At 55.8% G+C, this 13,806-nt stretch overlaps 2 protein-coding genes across 11 annotated transcripts in view; both read left to right on the forward strand.

Annotated features, from left to right (window-relative positions):
• Positions 1-12: 12 nt before the first annotated feature.
• RAB4B (RAB4B, member RAS oncogene family) lies at positions 13-9,558 on the forward strand. Of its 2 annotated transcripts, XR_001118633.4 has the most exons (9): positions 13-839; positions 2,663-2,743; positions 3,020-3,134; positions 4,468-4,530; positions 4,610-4,764; positions 5,971-6,066; positions 6,151-6,281; positions 6,751-6,844; positions 9,186-9,558. XR_001118633.4 is itself a non-coding variant. In XM_012525342.4 (8 exons), exons 1-7 carry the CDS (start codon positions 824-826, stop codon positions 6,264-6,266), a joined length of 642 nt encoding a protein of 213 aa, XP_012380796.1. In that variant the 5' UTR covers positions 13-823; the 3' UTR covers positions 6,267-6,281; positions 9,186-9,558. The 2 variants fall into 2 exon arrangements, 1 of the variants encoding a protein (XP_012380796.1); XM_012525342.4 differs by lacking the exon at positions 6,751-6,844.
• A 1,464-nt stretch (positions 9,559-11,022) lies between these two features.
• The window catches only part of EGLN2 (egl-9 family hypoxia inducible factor 2), a 90,539-nt gene continuing 87,755 nt past the window's right edge, over positions 11,023-13,806 (forward strand). For 5 of the 9 annotated variants that reach the window (XR_011646357.1, XR_011646354.1, XR_011646358.1 and 2 more), the window contains exons 1-2: positions 11,030-11,132; positions 12,141-13,207. Coding sequence is in view for 4 of the 9 variants with exons in the window: in XM_071209277.1 (XP_071065378.1) it covers positions 12,377-13,207 (831 nt within the window). In the remaining 5 variants the exon portion in view is untranslated. The other 4 variants (XM_071209277.1, XM_058280283.2, XM_071209276.1 and 1 more) reach the window with 4 other exon arrangements.

Raw genomic sequence — 13,806 nt, forward strand, 5'->3', positions numbered from 1 at the left:
ATGGTGATGTCAGTGGTCGCTAGGCAGACTTTCACTGATGAATCGTCCTCGGCTCCAAGCTGGGTACCCGAGGCGGGCTCCTAAATTTAGACATCGGGCACAAGCAAAGCAGAAGCGGAATAATCTACACGACCCAATTGCGGGATTGTAATGGCCTCTCTAGGCCAATGGGAGGGAGCTGAACTATTAGGAATCAGCCAATCAGACCACGAGGAGGGCATGAATTGCAGAGCAGAGGTTTTCTTGGAAGGAAGATTATCAGCAAAGGGAGGTGGGAGGTAATCTGCATGTGTCCCCTTGATTTCCATCCTTTACGCTTTTGCGGTCTAAAATTGTACCCGCCATCTGAGAAGCCGTTCCTCTCCCAGCTCTGTCAATCCTGCACCTGCCCCCTTCTTTACATCCATGTCCCCGCCTCCAAGGCCTCCCCTAGCCAATCCGGAGTCTCGATTCAGCCTCCAGCCTCCTGACCAAATCCGTTCTTGGCCCCGCAGAGCCTCTCGGTACCGCCCCCTCCCTGTTCTCCGCCAATCGCTCGTCTTGGCCCCACCCTTTTCGTCTCGGGGCCCTCTCACATCACCAATCCGTGCCTTTCGTCCCGCCCTCCGCCTGCTGAGTCCGCCAATCCCTGTGTTTAGGAAGCGTGGCCTGGTATCCCGCAGCTCTAGCGGGTTGCGCCGGAGGGGAGTGGAGGCGGAAGTGGCGGCGCCGGGCCCGGAGAGTAGGAAGGAGCCGGGGCTGCAGCCGGAGTGGAGTGGCTGCCAGCGAGGAGCAGGCGCGGCCGCGGCGCCATATTGCGGCCCTAGGCGGCCGTAACCGAGTCATGGCCGAGACCTACGGTGAGGGTGGTGGGCCTTAGGTCGAGTCTGGGGTCTGGGCCCAGAGAGGATGCGGGCCTGTGGAAATGGGCGGGGCCTAGTGTACCAGGGGCGGGGTTTAATGTTATGGGGCTGGGCTTAGTGGATGCTGGGAGGGGTTTAGTGCGTCTGGGGCTGGGCTTAATCGATTTGGGCGGAGCCTGAGGGACTGGTGCACGGGCTAAATAGATCTGGGGTGGGCTTTGAGGGAGATGGTCTAGATGGATTTTGAAGAGGCCTTGAGGGAAGGGGTGGGTCTTAATGTTTCGGGGAGGAGCCTGAATGAATGGGGCAGGTGGGAATGGGTAAAAGGCAAGATTGGGGTTTAAGGAGCTAGAGAGAATCCCGGGGCGGGGCCGTGTTCTGGCCCCTGGGGCTGATCTGGCTAGAGAGGTCTGATCGGGGCGATAGGGATGGGTTGCCAGTGAGTTAGGGTGGGATGCAATGGTAAGCCGAATAGGGACATTCCTTGGGAGGGAGGGAGGAGTTTGGAATTGGAAAATAAGAATAGAAGTACAATAGGAGAAATGGGTGTGAGGACTGGTTGCGGTTTTTAAGTCCAGTATGCAGAACTGAAGTGCAAAGGCCCTGAGGTGGGAACCAGATTGTAATTTTCAGGGAATAAACCGAAGGCCAGGGGCTGAGGTAGAGTGAATTAACCAGAGTTGTAGAAGATGAATTGAAAAGGGCAGGGGCCATATCAGATAGAACTTTGTAGTCCTTGATATAATGACTTTCAGGAGGCTCTGGCAATGTCAAGTTAAGATCTTGGACTCTAGAGCCAGATGGTCTGACTTTGAATCCCAACACTGCTACTTCTCAGCTGTGTGACATTGGGAAAGCCAGTTAACCTCTCTGGTTTCAGTTTCCTCATCTGGAAAATGGGGATAATATAGCATACTTCCTTCATAGAGTTTTCTGGAGCATTAAGTGGGCTATTGCTATAAGTAAAGAACTTTAGAACAGTGCCAGGCACATGGTAAGCACTATGTCATCTGTTATTATTGTTGTCTTTTGCTCTGTTTCTGTCTTGTCTGTATCCATTTCTGTCCTTGATCTGTGACTCTCTTTTTTTTTTTTTTTTTTTTTTTTACTTTTTTTTTTTTTTAATTTTTTTATTTTTTATTGACTTTGTAATAATATTACATTAAAAATATATATGTGAGGTCCCATTCAACCCCACCCCCCCACCCCCCCTCTCCCCCCCCCCCCCCAACAACACTCGTTCCCATCATCATGACACATCCATTGGATTTGGTAAGTACATCTTTGGGCACCTCTGCACCTCATATACATTGGTTCACATCATGGCCCATACTCTCCTCTATTCCATCATGTAGGCCCTGTGAGGATTTACAATGTCCGGTGATTACCTCTGAAGCACCATCCAGGGCAGCTCCATGTCCCTAAGACGCCTCCACCTCTCATCTCTTCCTGCCTTTCCCCATACCCTTTGTCCATTATGTCCACTTTTCCCAATCCAATGCCACCTCTTCTATGTGGACACTGGATTGGTTGTGTCCATTGCACCTTTATGTCAAGAGGAGGCTCAGATTCCACCTGGATGCTGGATGCAATCCTCCCATTTTCAGTTGTAATCACTCTAGGCTCCATGGTGTGGTGGTTGTCCTTCTTCACCTCCATCTTAGCTGAGTGTGGTAAGTCCAATAAATCAGATTGTAGGTGCTGGAGTCTGTTGAGGCTCAGGATCTGGCTATCACATTGTGACTCTCTCTTGTTTCCATATTTTTCTCTGTATCTTTCTTTCCCTGTGGGCATCCCTGTCTCCGGCTTCATCTGCCCAGACTTCCTCTTCAAATTCCTGGTGATCGGCAGTGCAGGAACTGGCAAATCATGTCTCCTCCATCAGTTCATTGAAAATAAGTGTGAGTTCCTAGGCGTGGCCCTGGGAGTACCGAGCTGAGGGCATGGGCATGGTGTGGGCAGGTGGGCAGCTGGTGGGGGCGGGCAGGGGGAGGGCTGGCTATAGGTACAACTCTAGCGATGGCTGCCTGGTCCTTGCCTTGGTGCCTGCTTTTTGCTAGGTCCTCCTTGAGCCTCACCCCAGTAATGAGAATGGGTTCTAGGAGGTTGAGGAGGTCTTGGAAGGCTGGAGAGCCTCTGAGCCCCTGCATTGCTTCCTCTCTCCCTCCGACTCCCAGTCAAACAGGACTCCAACCATACGATCGGCGTGGAGTTTGGATCCCGCGTGGTCAATGTGGGCGGGAAGACAGTGAAGCTCCAGATTTGGGACACGGCTGGCCAGGAGCGGTTTCGGTAGGTGGGCCCTGGGTGGTATGGCCTCCCTAGGAGAGTGAGAAGAGAGTGTTCAAGGTTGCTCAGAGACACGGCAAGAGGAGCAAAGAGACTAGGCAGAGAGTGAGAAGTAGGAGACCATGATTAGCCGAGACGTTTGGCCGAGGAGAGAGGCAGTCCTGGAGAGAGAAAAACAGAGAGTGAGAGGAAGGGGAGATGGTGAAAGAAGCACAGATGAAGAGTGAGAGAACCAGGGAGAGAGGAGAGGCTCTGAGAGGCACTTTGAGGAAAAGTGATGTGCCCTAGGGAAACCCAAAGAAAAAGGGAGACTTGTGCGGGAGGGGGACTAAAGAGAGAGGGAGAGAGAAAGACTGGCTGAGAGCATGAGGAGAAAGATGAGAGAGATAAGAAGAGGCAAAGAGAAACAGACTTCAGAGACAGGGAGAGGCTTAAAATGTTGGACAGGTGTAGCCAGAGAGGTGGAGAGAGGGATGTTTTGAAGGAGAAAGAATTGTGCCCTTCTCGCCCTGGGCACCTAATAGGCCTGAAGGAAGTGTCTGTGGAAAAGTAGAGAGACACAGAGAAACCCTGAGGGGGAGTCTGGGACAGAGGCAGAGAGCAGGGAGGGAGAAATGGGAAGTCCAAGTCACAGGGAAGTGTGGTCTCCGGGCAGCATTGTAATGGCTAAGTTAATATTCGGGTGTTGATTTACTGTGTAAGGTGCAGAGTCCAAAGATAGAGAGTGGGAGGAGGAGTGATAAGTACTCCTTGGACTCGGCTGCAGTAAGCACTCAGTAAGTGCTTGTGGAATGATTCTACGAGTTCCATCGGGACCCACACTGGGGAGAGGGCCTCCCCTGACACAACGGGACAGGGAGAAGTGGATGAAGTTATATTGTACTCTGCAGTGCTGGGCAAAGGGGAGATGTTCAGAACATGCTTGATGAATGAATGAATGAATGAATGCATGAATGGGAAGGCAAGGGTGAGGATAAGAGAGGGGCAAGCCAGAGAGACAGACAGAGGCAGAAAAAGAGAGAGAGAAGCAAAGAATTGGAGAGATGCACACTAGAGACAGAGACCAATGAAGAGATACAGAAAGACAGATACAGACATACGGAGAGATACTCAGAGACAGAGGCAGAAAGAGATGGCTAAGTGAGAGAGAGAGATTGAGAGAAAAAAGGGAGAGACATTGAGACAGAAATTCTATCGAGATCAGACCAAGGCCAGGTTTTGGGGGCTGGGCCAGCAGCGAAGGGAGCCTCTGAACCACCAGTCTCTCTCCGCAGAGGGGGGCAGTCTCGGGGCAGACCCCAGCCTCGGGGGTGACCAGGTCCCCCTGGCCCCACAGGTCGGTGACACGGAGCTATTACCGAGGGGCGGCTGGAGCCCTGCTGGTATACGACATTACCAGGTGGGTACAGAGTGGGTGGGCCAGTACATGGGTGGCCCCTCTCCTGCGCCCACCTCCCTCTTCCCATCCTCCTCCGTAGCCGGGAGACATACAACTCGCTAGCCGCCTGGCTAACGGATGCCCGCACGCTGGCCAGCCCCAACATTGTGGTCATCCTCTGTGGCAACAAGAAGGACCTGGACCCCGAGCGTGAGGTCACTTTCCTGGAGGCCTCCCGCTTTGCCCAGGAGAATGGTGAGGGCTGTGCGGGGGGCCAGGCTGGGGAGGAGGGGTTCGTGGGTGAGGCTGGGAAGGAGGGCATAGTCCTTTGGGCCTATGGGCCGCCTGGCCCTCACTGTGTGTGTCTGCAGCAGGGGAGTGGAGGTTCAGAGCTATGGGTTCAAATCCAAGTGTTGCCACTTGCGAGCTGCGACCTCAGTTTCCCCATCTGTAATAAAGGGGGATCACACTGTGTTTGCCTCACTGTATACTGTGAAGGTTAAGGGAGGTGGTCCTTGGAGATCCCTCAGTCCCTGCCTGACGTCCAGTCGGGGCTCCGTTAACCTTGGCTGTCATGAAGATTTTGACCACCCTGGGTAGGCAGCACGGGGTATCAGTTCAAGGCAGAGTGTGCACACTGACATGGCTCCCGGGGGCATGTGGGGACATGTCGAGCCTTTTGTCAGTTAGGGAGGCGGGCCTGGAGCAGGCTCCATGCTAGCAGGCCCTGGCTTGGAGCAGGGGGGCCCTGAGGACTGGCAAGCCATGCCTAAGGGTCTGGGGTCTGTGAGGGTAAATTCATTTGAAAACATCCCTTTAGCCAAACCAAGCACATTTGCTGGCTTGGAATCTGCCCTCCCGGTTTAGAGGTGAGGTTTTGCCATCAGAGAGATGTGACTGGAATCCAGGCTCTTGCTTGCTTACTGTGAGGAGCACGGCAGGTGGTGTGGGGGGTGGACGACAGTGGGCCTGGAAGTATGCTAGATAGTGCTGGGACACAGGGATGAAGACAGCCTGGGACCAGCTCTCCTGGGGCTCAGAGTCCAGTGTGGCGGGGTGGGTGGACAGACCCGTCTCTAGCCAGTGACAGCTCAGAGTGATCAGAACTGTGATGGGGAAAGCATGGGCAGAGGACCAGGGATGGGATGGGAGGCACAGGCAGAGGGGTCGGGGCTGGGATGGGGGAAGCCCAGGGCCCTGTGGGAGCCACAGGAGGTACCTAACCTAGCCTAGGGGGTCAGGGAGGGCTTCCTGGAGGAGGGCCCATCTGAGCTGAGCTCTGAAGGACAAGGCAGATGGGGATGTGGGAGGGGAGAGGGCATTCATAACAGAACAGCATGTGCAAGGGCTTGGAATGAGGGCAAGTGTGGGATGTCTGAAGAGTAGAGTGGAAGCCAGCAGGTCTGAGCTGGCGTGGAGGATGGCACCTGGCTGAGACTCTCTGAGTGTCTGCCCACCCAGAGCTGATGTTCTTGGAGACGAGCGCGCTCACGGGTGAGAACGTGGAGGAAGCCTTCCTGAAGTGCGCCCGCACCATCCTGAACAAGATTGACTCAGGTGAGGCCCCTGACTGGCTGGGATAGAGGACTGGGCCTGGGAGCCCCCAGGGGGCCAGCCCTGACCTCTCCCCTACGTTCCCAGGTGAGCTGGACCCTGAGAGGATGGGCTCAGGCATTCAGTACGGCGATGCTTCCCTCCGCCAGCTGCGGCAGCCTCGGAGTGCCCAGGCCGTGGCCCCACAGCCCTGTGGCTGCTGAGACCTGCGGAGCCAGGTGGGACCCTGGGGGATTTACAGAGCCAGGTGGGACCCTGGGGGATTGGAGTGGGGTGGAGGTGTCCTGGGAAGGGGGAATGTGGAGCAGAGACAGATTCAGGGACAAGAAAAAGAGAGGTGACCAGAGAAACAAAATGTGTGAGACAGAGACAAAAACGCATGAGCTAAAAGAGCTCCAGGCTATAGGAAATCCACCGTCCTCTCCATCCCCAGACTACTGGCAGCCCTCTCCCCTAGATCTCATGGCCTTCCCATTCATAATTCAGCCGTTATTTACTTATTTATTTATTTATATTATTATTTTTTTAACCACCTAAATTATTTTTTATTTATATTTTAAATTGTCTTTTTTAAAAAAAGATACATAGATCACAAAAAATGTTACATTAAAAAATATAAGAGTTTCCCATATACCCCATGCCCCACACCCCCCAGCTCTTACTTATTGAGTACCTACTATGTGCCAGGCTCTGCTCAAGGTGCTGGGGTGAGCAAAAGAGGCCCAAATCCCTGCCCTTGTGGAGCTGACATTCTTTTGGGAGGAGACAGACCATAAACAAGGTACATAAATTAAACATAAGGAAATTCTTTAGTAGTTTGGCGATAAGAGCTATGGAGAAGCAAAAATCAGGACAAGGAGGGAATGGGATTTAAAATAGGATGATGAGGAAGAGCCTCACTGCGAAGATGACATCTGATCAAAGACTTGGAGGAAGTGAAGGTGGGAGCCATGTGGGGATCTGGGGGAAGTGCGTTCCAGGCAGAGGGAGCGCCAAGTGCAGAGGTCCTGAGGTCGGGTCATGCCCAGCAGGACTGAGGAGGGCAGTGTGGCTGGAGTGCAGTTCACAGGGGCGGGGAGGGAAGCGGATCAGCTATGTCTGTGGACCATGGCGGGACTCGGGCTTCTACCCCTAATGGGAGGTTTTGAGCAGAGGAGGGAAATGGCCTGACTGAGGTGTTCATAGGTCAGACCCTCTGACTGATGGGTATAGAGCAGACTGTCAGGGGCAGGGTGGTTGCCAGGAGACCAGCGTGAAGGCTCCTGCAAAGTCCAGGGGAGGGACAGTGGCTGGCAGGACCAGGGCACGGGCCAGGGCGGGGTTGAGAAGTGGATGGGTTCTGTATCCTCCGTGGCCTCTTGATGGAGCCACTGGGGTCCTCCCAAAACACACATGCGGTCCTGTCCTTCCCCTGTTTAAAGCTGTGCATGGTTCCCAGGGTCTGCAGGACACGGAAGCCTTGCCACCCTCAACTCACACCACTCCCCACCTCCCGCTTCTCCCGCTGCGCTGAAGGTTTTCCGTTTCGCTGGACCTTTGCTCATGCTGGTCCCTCTGCCGGCAACACTGTTCCTTCTCTCTTTTCCCTGGAAACCTCCCCGTACCCCCCTTCAGGCCCCACCTCCTCCAGGAAGCCTTGCTTGTTCAACCCCATGCTTCGTGGAATGTCCATCCCTGCCATTTGGCAGCTGTAGGGGGGCTGTAGGGAGAAGGGATTAGACTTTGGATATACCCTGAAGGCAGAGCCAACGAGATTTCCTGATGGGATAGGTGCGGCGTCTGAGGGAGAGAGAGAGGAGCCAAGGAGTTCCCGGGTAGTGCTCTCTTCCTTCCAGGCCTTTGCACCTGCTGTGCCCTTGGCTGGGTGTTCCCCTCTTCCTGCCTCCTTTCTTGAGCCAATTCCCGCTCAAGGTCTCTGCTAAAATGAGCCTCTGGTCTCATTTTATGAGACCATGAAATGACTCTTCCTTTGGGAAACCTTAGTGTCTTCCCAGATGGAGGCACTCCCTGCAAGCTGGGTGGTCTCACAATGCCCCCATGCACTGCTTTTTTTTTTTTTAAAGCATTCAACTTTGTATACTTGATCATGAATTACTTGTATAGTGTTTAACTTCCCCATCTGAGAGGGAAAGCGGGGTGATAGAGAATAGATTCTGGATCCAGGCTGCCTGTGTTTAAACCCTGACTCGGTTACTTCCTAGCTGGACAAATTATATCACCTCTCTGTGCCTCAGTTTCATCTGTAAAATGGGGCTAATAATGGTACTTAACCGCCTACAGTTGCTGAGATGATTAAAAAAGTTCGTTCATAAAAAGTGCTTAGCACAGGGCCCGATGCTCATAAAGAATACATAAATGTGAGCTGTTTATTATTTAAAAATTTTTCCTTATTATTACCCATCTTTAGAGATTTGGGGCTGGCAGAAATGGATGGGTGTGGGTGTTTACTTCAGCACTTAGCGCAGTCTGTTTCAGGGCAGTAAGACAGTGCTCTTTCAGCTAGCACCGGAGTCTTATTACATATGATGCACGCTGATATTTTTTTTCCTAGTTTATTCTATTTCATTTGAAAACAAATTGGTCTAGGCCCACCAGTCTGACTTCTTGACCCACTAAATTATGTGCACAGAGGAATCACCTGGGGAAATTTAAAAGATACGGATGCCTGGGCCTCACTACCAGAGATTCTGAAGTGATTTGGGGATTTCTAGAAGCTTCCAGGTAATGTTTTATGCAGCCGAAGTGAGAATTCCTATTCTAATGTGTTACCTCAATTAGGAAAACATTGGAATGAGGCCCGGGGCCGGGAGATCTAGAGCCATAGAGGAAGATGGAGAGATACAAAGGTGGAGACAAGATATGTAGACATTGAGGTGTCCCTTTACAGACTCAGAGACGGCTCTCTGAGGCATACCAACAGGCAGCTGCAGGGGGAGACCCCAAAATTAGCTGCAGAGGAGAAAGAGAAAACCAGAGAGACATTGTAGAGACTCCGGAAGAAACAGAAAAGGATGGACTAATGGACACAGATAGGAAGGCAGGAAGAGACCCAGAAATGAGACAGAGGCACTCAGCTAGACAAACCCAGGTTCCCGCCACTTTACCCTACCCTTCTCTTTCAGCTCACTTGTTCTCCAGGACCAGCCCTGCCCTTCCGACTGGGACCCAGACCCAGGCCCCGGGAGGCTGTGCCCCCCCCCACCTGCCCTGGCCCCGGAGAAGCTGCCCCACCACCGACCCTCTTCCCTGGCCTGGTGGGGCCTGGATGCAGGGCAAGACTGAGCCACGGGGGAAGGGGGAACCCGTACCTGCTGCTGCTTCCTTTGTCTTGGCTAATCCATGTTTTCCTTGAATTCATGTCCAAACCCCAAGAACTCCTCAAACTCCCGAAGCCTGAGATCATGGCCTTTGGGCCCCAACTCCCTGCCTGGCCCTGCCAATGCGAGTACGTGTTATTTATTACCTGGAGGCCTGTCCCATAAAGCATTGTTTACATCTGTGTCTTGGCCTCCCTCATTGTGGGATGACAGGGAAGAAGGGGAAACTAGGGGGACCCTGATAAGAATCATAGCTGCATGGTTTTTGCGGAAGCCACATTGCTGGGTTGGACATGGTGTGGGAGTACACCAAGACTCAAGGTGCAGGTGTCTGCTGTGATGAGGGCATTTGTCACATGGAGAAACTTTGTGGCAGTGACTGCTTGAGGCTCGTGTGTCACTGATGTCCCTGTGTTGGTGACACTTCTATGTGTGGTGTGCTTGCAATACCTGTGCGTGCAGTGGGTCTGTGTAGGAATGTGTGCTGCTTGTGCATATGACAGTGATGTTCCTGACTACTGTGTGTCCTCCGTGATTGTATGGATGAGGCCCGGCCAGTGAGACTTAGGGCCTGTGGCTGGGCTGGGTCTGTGCCCTATAGTACCCAGCTGGTACCTAAGCTGAGGCCTGAAAGTCTGAGGCAGATGCGCAGGTGTCCGTGTCTGTCTGGCTCCTCTTGTACACCTGCGCAGGCCCCTGAGGCCTGGGTGGGTCTTTGTGCAATTCCAACTCTTGAGCATTTGACCCCTGTGTGTATCTGTGCCATCTGCTTGGACCAAGTGAGGCGCTGACACCCACAAGTGCCCTGTCAGGAACGGGGACAGTCCCTTGAGGACTCTCCAGCTGCTAAGCCCGGAATGCACGTCGACCCCGACCCTCAAGCCGGCCTTAACAGACCTGAGGTTCCCGGGCTGGACCCGGCGCTCTGCCGGAGGGGGGGGCGGGGAACGTGCAAATGAGCCCCTATATGCATAACCCTTCCAAGCCGGGTCACCGGCGAAGTTCCTGGAACTAAGCGGTTGGTTATGTTAATGTCTTCTCTGAAGACCTCTGTCGGTGGCTTTATTCTGACTCCCACAATTGTCTGGCAGGGCAGGAGCGGGTCAGGCAAATGAGACCTTTGCATCTCCCTTCTAGAGCGCCCTCCCTTCGCTCAAGGGCGTTCTTCACTCTCGCTTTATCCTCCGTTCTGAAAGGTACTTATGCAAATTACGTACTGACGTGCGAATTTACCTACATTTCTCAGCTGCGCAGACATTTCTCCATTTCTCATCTATTTTTGAGCTATAAGAAGCAGAGCTGCCTATGCAAGCAACATTATTTGCATGCCACGCCCCGACCCGACCACTCGTCATTCCGCAGCGTTCTCGGCCCTGAGGGGGTGGGTCTGCTCCTTACATTTGCATGTCCCTCCCACTTGCTTTACATAACTAGCGCAGAAATTCTCTTCCCCTGATCCGGCCCTTTCTATTGGCGTTCCTCCTCCAGCGCAAAGGAGGCGGGACCCAGGATGCAAATGAGCCTGGCGACTTTGACGGGCGCAATTCCCCCGTCTCGGGCGTTGGGGGCGGGGTGGGGAGAGTCAACATTTGCGCCTGCGCACTCGCTCTCTCCTTGGCCGGGGCGCGGTCACGTGCCCACCGGGCGAGGCGGGGGCGGAGCGTGGCGGGTGGTGGGGGCGGGGTATGGCGCTCTGTGCGGCGCAGGGCGGCTGGCATAAACGGCGGCGCCGAGGCCGGAGGAAAAAGCTCGGTGAGGAGAGCGCGGGGAGGGAAGCGGTCGGGGAACGGAAGGACCCCGAGCCGGAGCGCGAGCGCGAGCCGGGCAGGGTGCGGGGGCGTGCGGCGCCGTGGTGGACCGGGGTCCCCGCGGGGAGGGGAGGGTGGGGGTGGCGCCGGGAGTGCGCCGGGGCTGTTTGGGTGCTGGCCGTTGGGGAATTGGGGGTGGGAGGCGGGGAGCGCGCGCCAGGGGGAGGGGGAGGCCCGGGGTCCAGCGCCCCTCAGCCTTGCCCCCGCCGCCTGCTGCGTCCTGAGGGGGCTCCGGGCCCGCACCGCGGGGGTTGCGCAGGCGGCCTTTTCCCCTTGTCCTGCCCCTGTGTGCATGAAGCCCCAACGCCCTTCCTTCTGTCGCTCTGGACGCTCCTCCCGAGCCTCCCTTCCGTCTGTCGGTCTGTTCCAGGACTTTCCTTCCGTTTGGGTGTATGTCAACCCCCAGCAGGCCGTTGGCTCAGGCGACCCCTCCACCCCGTTCCCCGTTCAGTCTGGCTGTCTCAGGCCCTCCGCTAAGCTTCCCTCCGGTTTGTTTTTCTCTCTCTGGCTCCCCCCATCCATTCCCATTGTTTGTCTCTGAAACCCCCGCCCCCATTCCTCTGTGGGATCCCCCCACCCCCATCCCCTCTGTCTGTGGACTCCCACATTGCCTCCTTGTCTCTCTGGAACCCCCAGGCCGATCCCTCCTGGCTAGTAGTTTCCAGTCCCCTCACTCCCCACCCTTCCTCTGTCCCTGTTCTACCTCAGGCCACCTCCCCTTTCTCTGCTGACAGGGGCCCCACCACAGTCCTCTGTCTTTGGGCCATATATCAGCCTCTGTCCTCCAGCTCCTCAACCCAATGCTGCTTGTCAGGGGTTTCAGGTTTTGGGGGTCCCCGTATCCAGGTCTGTCCTGTCGTCTTTCCTCTCCCTCCTGCCCCCTACAACCCTTACCCTAGCCTACCTATCTATCCCTAGCCCCTCTCACGTCCCTTTCTCTCTCTCTCTCCAGCCACCCTGATGGGTCCTTTTCCGAGTCTTTAGGGACAGCAGAAGACTTGAGAACCAGCGAGCACCCCCAGGGCATGAGAAGAGCCCCTCCTGCCTGCCCTGCCTTATCCTGCCCCACACCAGGCCTGGCTGCCCCGGCTCCCGGCTACATCGAGTGGAGGAGGAGGAGGCGGAGGAGGGTGGCACCATGGGCCAGGGCCGTGCCCTCCATGCCCGGGGGATGAAGACATTGCTGCCATGGACAGCCTGTGCCAGCCACAGGCCCTGAGTCAAGCTCTGCCTCAGTTGTCGGGGTCTGTGTCAGAGTCTTTGGAGCCTGGCCGGGCCAGGATGGGGGTGGAGAGTTACCTGCCCTGTTCCCTGCTACCGTCTTATCACCGTCCAGGAGTGCCTGGTGAGGCCTCGGCAGGCAGTGGGACCCCCAGAGCCACAGCCACATCTTCCTCTGCCAGCTCTGGGTATGAGGGCTTTGGAGGACAGGATGGTGGCGAGCTGCGGCCACTGCAGAGTGAGGGGGCTGCGGCGCTGGTCACCAAGGGGTGCCAGCGACTGGCAGCCCAGGGTGCCCGGCCTGAGGCCCCCAAACGGAAATGGGCAGAGGATGGTGGGGATGCCCCTGCACCCAACAAGCGGCCCTGGGCCGGGCAGGAGAACCAAGAGGCAGAGCGGGAGGGTGGCCTGAGCTGCCGCAGTAGTAGTGGTGAAGGAAGTGCCAGACTGAGGGAGGAAGTGCTGCCCACTGCATCCGAGCGGCTGGCCTTGGACTATGTCGTGCCCTGCATGCGGTACTACGGCATCTGCGTCAAGGACAACTTCCTGGGGGCAGCGCTGGGTGACCGCGTGCTGGCTGAGGTGGAGGCCCTGAAGCGGGACGGGCGCCTGTGTGATGGGCAGTTAGTGAGCCAGCGGGCTATCCCGCCACGCAGCATCCGCGGGGACCAGATCGCCTGGGTAGAAGGCCACGAGCCAGGCTGTCGAAGCATCGGCGCCCTCATGGCCCACGTGGACACGGTCATCCGGTACTGCGCTGGGCGGCTGGGCGGCTACGTCATCAATGGGCGCACCAAGGTGAGGCTCTGGGGGCACCTTCTGTGAAGTCTTCGGAGCCACTTTTGTTTGTTGGAAACGCAGCACTCTGAGCAAGAGTGGGTTTAGGAAAAGGCTTGTGGGCTCACAGAAGGTTTGAGGAAGCATGGGTAGAGGGCTTGTTAGCGGACCCTGTGGGCTCTACCTCACCTGTGAGATCTCTGGGGGTCTGTTGCCTTATCCTCGTGGGATTCCAGCTGCCCATTCCAGAACCTGGGGTCACCAGCCTGCACCAACCATGGCGCACCAGGCCTTCCGCCTGCTGACACGAGAATTCTCCTTACGGAGGCTTGAGCCCATGGCTTGGGGTCGTTTGGATGAGGCCCTGAAGAGAGAGCCCCTGCTCAGCACCAGCAGTATCTCTGCCGCACGGTCCCTCCCTCCCCCTCAGAGTCCATCTTGGCTTCTGCCTCTGGGCGGCTTCCCGCTCAGGCCACTGGGACCCAGGCTCCCCGGGCAGAGGCCTGTTTCCTCCCCACCCCAGCTGGAACGTGTCCTACTTCCCTCTCCCTCCCCTTAAGAGTGGGCGAGCTGGCCCCTCCCCCCTGGCTCCTGCTCAGGGAGCTCGTATGGGCCTTCTT

Source organism: Dasypus novemcinctus, chromosome 18 (genome assembly GCF_030445035.2).
Source record: "Dasypus novemcinctus isolate mDasNov1 chromosome 18, mDasNov1.1.hap2, whole genome shotgun sequence".
Taxonomy (NCBI): domain Eukaryota; kingdom Metazoa; phylum Chordata; class Mammalia; order Cingulata; family Dasypodidae; genus Dasypus; species Dasypus novemcinctus.

Coding starts and splice junctions, on each gene's coding strand:
- RAB4B (XM_012525342.4), top strand. Junction 2,744..3,019: donor TCAGTTCATTGAAAATAAGT/GTGAGTTCCTAG, acceptor TCCGACTCCCAG/TCAAACAGGACTCCAACCAT. Junction 4,531..4,609: donor CTGGTATACGACATTACCAG/GTGGGTACAGAG, acceptor CCTCCTCCGTAG/CCGGGAGACATACAACTCGC.